The 10,000-nt window shown below is 41.2% G+C and overlaps 1 protein-coding gene across 1 annotated transcript in view; it reads right to left on the reverse strand.

Annotated features, from left to right (window-relative positions):
- The window catches only part of LOC127632176 (arf-GAP with Rho-GAP domain, ANK repeat and PH domain-containing protein 1), an 83,920-nt gene that overhangs the window by 16,996 nt on the left and 56,924 nt on the right, over positions 1-10,000 (reverse strand). Inside the window, 4 exon segments of the mRNA XM_052110766.1 lie at positions 2,503-2,538; positions 4,738-4,877; positions 5,099-5,212; positions 5,290-5,407. Of these exon segments, the coding sequence (XP_051966726.1) occupies positions 2,503-2,538; positions 4,738-4,877; positions 5,099-5,212; positions 5,290-5,407 (408 nt within the window).

A 10,000-nucleotide genomic window follows, 5' to 3' on the forward strand; every position in this document is an offset into this window, starting at 1 on the left:
ACCGGGCCAATTTGGTTGCTAAGGAGACCTGACTGGAGTCACTCACCACACGCCCCACTGAGAGCGAGAACCACATTATAGTGACCACGAGGAGGTTACCCCATGTGACTCTACCCTCCCTAGCAACCGGGCCAATTTGGTTGCTAAGGAGACCTGACTGGAGTCACTCACCACACGTCCCACCGAGAGCGAGAACCACATTATAGCGACCAAGAGGAGGTTACCCCATGTGACTATACCCTCCCTAGCAACCGGGCCAATTTGGTTGCTAAGGAGACCCGACTGGAGTCACTCAGCACGCCCTGGAGATACTGAATGAATTTTATGGGTAATAGGTAAAAAATATTATTATAATATTTAGTTATCTGACATAAGAGGATAACACCAGAGGCAAATATGGCCCCTTTATGGAAAGAACCCAACGCGACAGGAAAACCACCACCTGAGAACCCCATTAAACCAGAGCCAGAACACTACTGACACACTCACTCAACAGGAACATGCAGCATCAGAGACTTCTATTGTTTATACACATCTAATTATAATGACAGACGAACCCAAACCCTGAAAGTATTTTTGATTTACCTCACTTTAAAAGACAGATTTATCGCCAAACTCTAGTCCACACGCACACTCACGCACGCGCACTGACGCACACACGCACACACGTGCACACGCACTCACTCACACACTTACATGCACACACACTCACATGCACGCACTCACACACTCACATGCACGCACTCACGCACTCACATGCACGCACTCACACACTCACATGCACGCACTCACGCACTCACATGCACGCACTCACACACTCACATGCACGCACTCACGCACTCACATGCACGCACTCACACACTCACATGCACGCACGCACACACTCACATGCACGCACTCACACACTCACATGCATGCACTCACACACTCACATGCAGGCATATGCACTCGTTCTCTTTATCTGTACTCACACACTCACATGCAGGCACTCACACACTCACATGCACGCACTCACACACTCACATGCACACGCACTCACATGCACGCACTCACACACTCACATGCACGCACTCACACACTCACATGCACGCACTCACACACTCACATGCATGCACTCACACACTCACATGCAGGCATATGCACTCGTTCTCTTTATCTGTACTCACACACTCACATGCAGGCACTCACACACTCACATGCACGCACTCACACACTCACATGCACGCACTCACACACTCACATGCACGCACTCACACACTCACATGCACACACACTCACATGCACGCACTCACACACTCACATGCACGCACTCACACACTCACATGCACGCACTCACACACTCACATGCACACACACTCACATGCACGCACTCACACACTCACATGCACGCACTCACACACTCACATGCACACACACTCACATGCACGCACTCACACACTCACATGCACACACACTCACATGCACGCACTCACACACTCACATGCACACACACTCACATGCACGCACTCACACACTCACATGCACACACACTCACATGCACGCACTCACACACTCACATGCACACACACTCACATGCACGCACTCACACACTCACATGCACGCACTCACACACTCACATGCACGCACTCACACACTCACATGCACGCACTCACACACTCACATGCACGCACTCACACACTCACATGCACGCACTCACACACTCACATGCACGCACTCACACACTCACATGCAGGCATATGCACTCGTTCTCTTTATCTTTACTCACACTCACATGCAGGCACTCACACACTCACATGCACGCACTCACACACTCACATGCACGCACTCACACACTCACATGCACGCACTCACACACTCACATGCAGGCACTCACACACTCACATGCACACACACTCACATGCAGGCATATGCACTCGTTCTCTCTATCTGTACTCACACACTCACATGCAGGCACTCACACACTCACATGCACGCACTCACACACTCACATGCACGCACTCACACACTCACATGCACGCACTCACACACTCACATGCAGGCACTCACACACTCACATGCACACACACTCACATGCAGGCATATGCACTCGTTCTCTCTATCTGTACTCACACACTCACATGCAGGCACTCACACACTCACATGCACGCACTCACACACTCACATGCACGCACTCACACACTCACATGCACGCACTCACACACTCACATGCACGCACTCACACACTCACATGCAGGCACTCACACACTCACATGCACGCACTCACACACTCACATGCAGGCACTCACACACTCACATGCACGCACTCACACACTCACATGCACGCACTCACACACTCACATGCACGCACTCACACACTCACATGCACGCACTCACACACTCACATGCACGCACTCACACACTCACATGCACGCACTCACACACTCACATGCAGGCACTCACACACTCACATGCACACACACTCACATGCAGGCATATGCACTCGTTCTCTCTATCTGTACTCACACACTGCAGCTCTGGGTTTTGTAGCTTTTGTAGATTCTGTGTGAGAGTTTCAAAGTGAAAATATCAAATCAAAACACTGTCATTCATTTGCTCTGTCACACTTTCACTCTTTCTGTCACAAGCCATTTCATTGCATCTCTTGATATGCACGTGTTAGATGTACTATGTGACAGGGGCATGTCACACCGCTCTGAAAAGTGTGAGGGAGGGGACACATATAATCCTTATCAGTTTAGCTCATGAATATTAATGAGCTGAAGTTAAAGGGATATCATCATTTACTCCCTCTCATGCCGTCCCAGATGTGTGACGTTCTTTCTTCTGCAGAACACAAATGAAGATTTTTTGGTAGAATATTTCAGCTCTGTGGGTCCATACAATGCAAGTGAATGGTGACCAGAACTTTGAAGATCCATAAAGCACATAAAGGCAGCATAAACATAATCCATAAGACTCCAGTGGTTTAATCCATGTCTTCAGAAGTGATATGATAGGTGTGGGTGAGACACAGATCAATATTTAAGCCCATTGGTACTGAAAATCTACACTTTCAGTTTTTCTTCCACATTCTGCGGTGCAAGTGACTTTCACTTAAAGCGTGGGTTTCACCTACTGGTTGAGGCAGGTCACAGGTGGAGATTCATAGTAAAAAGGACTTACAATTTGATCTGTTTCTCACCCACACCTATCATCAAACTTCTGGTCACCATTCACTTGCATTGTAGGATGGAAGAGCTGAAATATTTTCCCTCAGAACTGAAATATTCTTCTAAAAATCTTAATTTGTGTTCTGCTGAAGAAAGAAACTCAAACACATCTGGGATTGCATGAGAGTGAATATATGATGAGAGAATTTTCATTTTTGGGTGTACTGTCCCTTTAAGATTTTATATATATATATATATATATATATATATATATATATATATATATATACTGTAGTAAATGCTGTCTTATAGCTTAATGTGTTTCATGTGTGTGCTTGGATGAGTGCTGTTGTCCTAACTTTGTAAGCATGTAATTTTGGTTCTTTTCACTCTACCTCACTTTAAAAAGTCGTATTTTATTCCACTAGGGGGCAGCAAGAACTAGAAAAAATAATGATTCCTCTATCACATTCCTGTGCAATATACAGATCTGAACTGTAGGGGCGCTCTAACACATCTCAGCTCGTCCATAGACATTCAGTCTAATGTTCAGTTCAAGCAACACCCTCATTATTACATTCAATATCTCGGCCTCTGAGTGGACTACAAGCTCAATCTAGGTGTCATTAGAAAGCAGAGAGCCTCCGCTTTTTATATGATATAATGTTATAACATTGTGTCATTAGTACTCGAAAACATATATGTTTAGCATGCTTTTCCAGCTGGACTGTGTAATTTGTTCTGGACATCTAAGATATAACATTACATTATTCACACAAGCAACCTCACAGACAAGCGAAAAATGGCTAATTATGTATAAAACAGCCTAAGGTAAGAGAAGATAGCACATTAGGGCTCACACCAGCAGTAATCGGCACATAAAAGAGACGTTTGCATTTGCTGTCTAACAGAAATCATATTGCACTTTATGATTCTTTGGACAATCTTTTGAACTGTGGTATTACGGCAACAAAATAACCCCTACAGTCACATTCCTGAGAATGAGAGCTTTCATTTGATATATGACATGTGTATTTAAGAGCTATGTCAAAATGTTGAATATTCATATTATTAGTTCTACCACATTACCACTAGGGGGCGCTTATTTGCGATGTGGATGATTTCAGGCCGTATTTTGTGGTTTTATGGAACATAAATGCAGAAGTGATGTTGTTCTGAGGAAAGCTCAGATTCTAAGCTTTCAAACGATACCATGTCGGACTTACTGTATGTAGTGTATCTGGGAACATTTAAATTTTAAGTGTAAACGTATTTCATAAAATAAGCCCCCCTGTGGACAGAGTTTAAGAGGTTCTTTATGACGTCAGATGAAAACATCAACACAGTGAAACTCACAGAGGTAAGCGTTGTTTCTAGTTTGGCTTGTCAAGAGGTTAGCCAGTAATATCATTTGCATATATTAGTCTTAAAGGTACAGCACCAAAAAACATTCTTTTTTAAATGTAAGGGTGGAAAACGGCCACGCGAGACTAAATTATGACTGTTTATGGGTCAAGAAACCATGACTGATATTATAAGTGGACTTCAAGGAGAAAAATACAATTATAAAAACTATATGAGCCCTTACCCGGACTTCTTTATAGAGTCTAAGCGAGATGTTGTTCAGTATGAAGTATCGATCATTGAAGCTTCCAGAGCTCAAACCCAGTAAACTTCTCTCCTCTCGAAACTTCATCATACCGTGTTTAGACACTTCCACTTTAGAGCCTGCAGGGAACACACACACACACAAACACACACACAAACACACACACACACACACACACACACATGCACAAACACACACACACACACATGCACAAACACACACACACACACATGCACAAACACACACACACACAGCTTGATATAATCAAATAGCAACTATCATATTCACAGCTATGTTAACACTGAAGTCAGGACATCTGATAACTGTCTCTCTCTCTTACCCAGGTAGACGAGCATGGCCTCCATGGAGAAGTGTTTTTTGACGAGCAGGTAACAGTCTGTGCCGAGTGAATGTATGATGGGCAGAACTCTCTCCTGATAGTGCAACGGACGCTCTGAGAGACACAAGACTTCAGTAGTAAGCGCGTCTGACTCTGAATGTGTTGTGCACAGAGTAAAGTGTGTGTCTCACCCGTCTCCTCTTTCTCGTTGACTTCGAAACAGCACCAGTAGTCTTTCTCTCTCAAAATGATTTTCCGCCGGTCCAGAATCTCAAACGTCAATTCTGATGCCGTCATTGCAGCGGGAATCTACAGGTCAAAAGTCAACACAGCTTGTATACTTGAAAACAACGAACCGTTTATTTGTGTGATTGACTGCTTGAAAACCACACCGACTTGCAAATACTGAGTGTCTGTCTGTCTGTCTATCCTATCTGTCTGTCTGTCTATCCTATCTGTCTGTCTATCCTATCTGTCTGTCTGTCTATCCTATCTGTCTGTCTGTCTGTCTATCCTATCTGTCTATCCTATCTGTCTGTCTGTCTGTCCTATCTGTCTCTCTGTCTGTCTATCTATCTATCTATCTATCACCCAACTCTCAGCCCCAGCGTTGAGCACCTCACATGCAACAAACACATAATCTCAGCTTCCGATAACGTTTTTATTACATAATAAACATCGGTCGGAAAAATTGCGTGTTCCTTTGGGACTTGGCACGCTGAAACATCAGGAGCCAAATTAGCTCAAGCCGTTGAGCTTGTGCAGGGTCGTGAGCCAGTGTTTGGCGCGCAGGTTCTGCGGGCCTGGCAGCGAGGGAAGCGAGGAAAGCAGCCAGCGTGTGATGAAGGAGAAGGAGAACAGCATCTTTTCGACGTTCTTGTAACCTTGGACTCGAGTCTTCTAGCAAAGACTTGTTTGCTGTTGCTTTGTTGAGGAGTTTGTGAGCCTTGCTCCACGGGCCTGACGGCGTGGGAATACAGCCGCAGTTCAGCAGGAGAGTCTTTTGGTACGTCCTTTGACTTGTTAAACTGACTTATATGGACTCTGTGGCTATCGATCATTCGGCCAAAATGTGGTTATTAACCGTTGGATGTGTGCTCTTTTTGAGCTCTTTTTGTTGGACACCGTACCAAGCTAACATCAGTGGCCATGGGCATGGTTCTAGCGCTTTACCATTGTTTAACTCTTCATCTGTAAATTTTAACAATTGGACATTCTATGGACCGTCTACTAACATTGTGTTTTTTGAAAAATATCATTGGTTCTTGTATCCCGTAAATCTCAAGCAGTTTGATCCTTCAAGATGCTCTATAACCAGGGAAGAGAACTATTGTAATATTTACAATGGTTTGCCGATTTCTAGAAACAGAGAGAGTAATCCAATTAAACGAAGGTGTTTAATAATTTTATTGTTATTAATGTCTGGGAATGTATTATCAAACCCAGGTCCTCATGTTGCTACAAATTTTAGTACTCCAACTGATCTGAAATCAAGGTCAGGACTGGGTTTTATACATCTAAATATTCAGTAGTCTGCTGCCAAAATTGGATACGGTATATATTTGGGCTAAGAATACAAATGCGGATATTATAGTTATATCCGAATCTTGGCTAAATAAATCTATCTCAGACAAAGATATTAGCATTTCTGGATATAAGGTTTTTAGAGCTGATAGACCAAAAAGGGGTGGGGGGGTGCCAATTTATGTCAAAGAACATTTCGAGACAACATTGCTATTTTCAATTTCCATAGCTAAACAGTATGAATTATTAGCTCTAAATGTATCTGTGTCTAGGAACTTGCAGCTAACCATAGCTGGTTGTTATAGACCTCCATCGGCAACTGGGCCTATACATTCAGTAATGGACTCGTTAGCTCTTTTGAATTATAAAGAACTGATCTTATTAGGTGATTTTAACTTGGATTGGATGCATACAATATCCGATCATTTTAAAGTACTTTGCGATGATCTAAATCTCTTTCAATTAGTAGATTCACCAACTAGGCCTAACATGAAATCTATGGAAAAATCAACTTTAATAGATCTTGTCATAACTAATGTTCCATATAAATACTCGTCAGTTTCTGTATTTGCTAACGATATCAGCGATCACTTTGTCGTGGCAGTAGTTAGAAATATGAAATTACCTCAGCAAAAACCAAAAATTATTACGAGGCGTTTTATAAAATATTTTTATGAACAAGCATTCTTATACGATCTTGCTCAAATTGATTGGGATAAAATTGTTTTAATTCCGGACGTTGATTGTGCATGGGAGTATTTTTATGATCATTTTATGTTAATTGTCAATAAGCATGCGCCCATGAAAAAATTTAGAGTTAAAAATCGTGATAATCCGTGGTTTTCGACTGCCTTACGTGATCTCATTCAAGAGCGGGATGTCGCATGGGCTAAGGCCAGACAAACAAATCTAAGCTCTGATAGGCTGCATTTTAGGCAACTTCGAAATAAATGCACGGTGGCGACCAGAAAAGCTAAATCAGATTATTTCCTTGATAAAACCACAAAAAATGTAACTAATTCTGGGAAGTTTTGGAGGAATATTAAGTACTTAACTGGTAGTAAAACTACAAACCTTCCTTCTAGTATAATTAAAGACTCCATTAAAATCGTAGATAAAAAATCAAATGCTTAATAGTTTTAATAAACATTTTATTGCATCGGGATCTTTATTTGAAACAAATAATTATATAAATTCAAACATAGATTTCCTTGAAGCAGAGCGTAATCTATAGCAAAGTGAATTTGCTTTTAAACAAATTATTTGCTCCGATGTCTGTTCTGCTTTAAAAGAACTAGATGTGAATAAATGGCCAGGTCCTGATCATATTGCCCCATTGTTTTTAAAACTAGCGGCTGATCTTATTTCTCCCTCACTGGCGTATTTGTTTAACATTTCTTTATTAACAAACAAAATCCCACTGATCTGGAAGTCAGCATTCGTTGTTCCTCTGTTAAAGGGAGGTGATCCTTCTCTAATGGACAATTATAGACCTATATCCAAACTTTGTATCATCTCGAAAATGTTGGAAAAATTAGTAAGTGAGCAATTGACACAGTATTTAAACACTCATAATATTTTGTCTATTAATCAATCCGGATTTCGTAAAGGCCACAGTACGTGTACAGCTGTTTTAAAAGTCTTAAATGATATAGTGGAGTCCTTAGATGATAAGAAACATTGTGCATGTCTTTTTATCGACTTATCAAAGGCCTTTGACACTGTGGATTATGATGTGTTACTAAAAAGACTTCGATCAGTGGGACTATCGGAAACTGTTATTTCATGGTTTAGTTCTTATTTAAAGGGAAGAACCCAATGTGTTCAGGTGGAAGGTTTTCAGTCAGATCCATTGGAGGTCGTTAAGGGAGTCCCTCAAGGATCTGTGCTTGGCCCGTTATTATTTAGCATATATATAAATTGTTTGGATTTTAATATTGAAAATACAAGGTTTCACTTTTATGCAGACGATACAATTATATACAATTATATATTGTTCAGATTCATCTAAGCAACAATCTGTGGCTTTCTTACAGTCTGCTTTCGATATGATAAAAAATAGGTTTTGTGCATTAAAGCTGGTCTTAAATGAGAAAAAAACTAAATGTATGTTATTTTCGAATTCCAAAATCTCTACTGAGAATTCAATCTCTTTTTTGACTTTTCAGGGTAATCTGATTACATCAGTATTGGAGTACAAATACCTTGGTATCATTATCGATAACACACTATGTTTTGGGTCACATATTAAATATCTGAGGCAAAAACTTAAGAAAAAATTAGGATTCTATTTTAGAAACAAATCATGTTTCTCATTTAACGTGAGAAAGAAACTAGTGTCTGCTACCTTCTTACCAGTTTTTGATTATGGGGATGTAGTATATCAGCACGCCCCTCTTACCTTCTTGTCTCTCTGGATGCTCTGTACCATGGTGCTTTGAGATTTATAACTGACTGCAGATTTTCGACACACCATTGTGACCTATATAAAATGGTTGGCTGGTCGGTCAGCTGAGTATTAGAAGGAAAAAGCACTGGTACCAATTGATTTACAAAGCTATATTGGGTTATTTACCCCCTTATCTTTGTTGTCTTATTAAACAGAAGTCACCTGGTAATTACTCATTACGTTCTAAATCGACCTACAATTTGTGTGTGCCTTTTGCCAGAACTAAGATGGGTAAAACCTCTTGTAAATGTTTTTAACCAGATGCATTTTATTTTATTTTTTTTTTTTTTTTTACGTAATGATCTGATTATGTTTGTGTGTTGTAACTTTGATGTAAAATGTAAACTAAGCTGCTTATCTTGGCCAGGACACTCCCGAAAAAGAGATTTTAATCTCAGTGAGTATTCTTTCCTGGTAAAAAAAAATAAAGGTTATTATCCTATCTGTCTGTCTATCTATCCTATCTGTCTGTCTGTCTGTCCTATCTGTCTGTCTGTCCTATCTGTCTGTCTGTCTCTCTATCCTATCTGTCTGTCTATCCTATCTGTCTGTCTGTCCTATCTGTCTGTCTGTCTCTCTATCCTATCTGTCTGTCTGTCTCTCTATCCTATCTGTCTGTCTATCTTGTCTGTCTATCCTATCTGTCTGTCTGTCTGTCTGTCCTATCTGTCTGTCTGTCCTATATGTCTGTCTGTCTCTCTATCCTATCTGTCTGTCTGTCTCTCTATCCTATCTGTCTGTCTATCTTGTCTGTCTGTCTGTCTATCTATCCTATCTGTCTGTCTATCTATCCTATCTGTCTGTCTATCTATCCTATCTGTCTGTCTGTCTATCCTATCTGTCTGTCTATCTATCCTATCTGTCTGTCTATCCTATCTGTCTGTCTGTCCTATCTGTCTGTCTGTCTCTCTATCCTATCTGTCTGTCTG

The sequence above is a fragment of the Xyrauchen texanus genome, chromosome 38, assembly GCF_025860055.1.
Source record: "Xyrauchen texanus isolate HMW12.3.18 chromosome 38, RBS_HiC_50CHRs, whole genome shotgun sequence".
Taxonomy (NCBI): Eukaryota; Metazoa; Chordata; class Actinopteri; order Cypriniformes; family Catostomidae; genus Xyrauchen; species Xyrauchen texanus.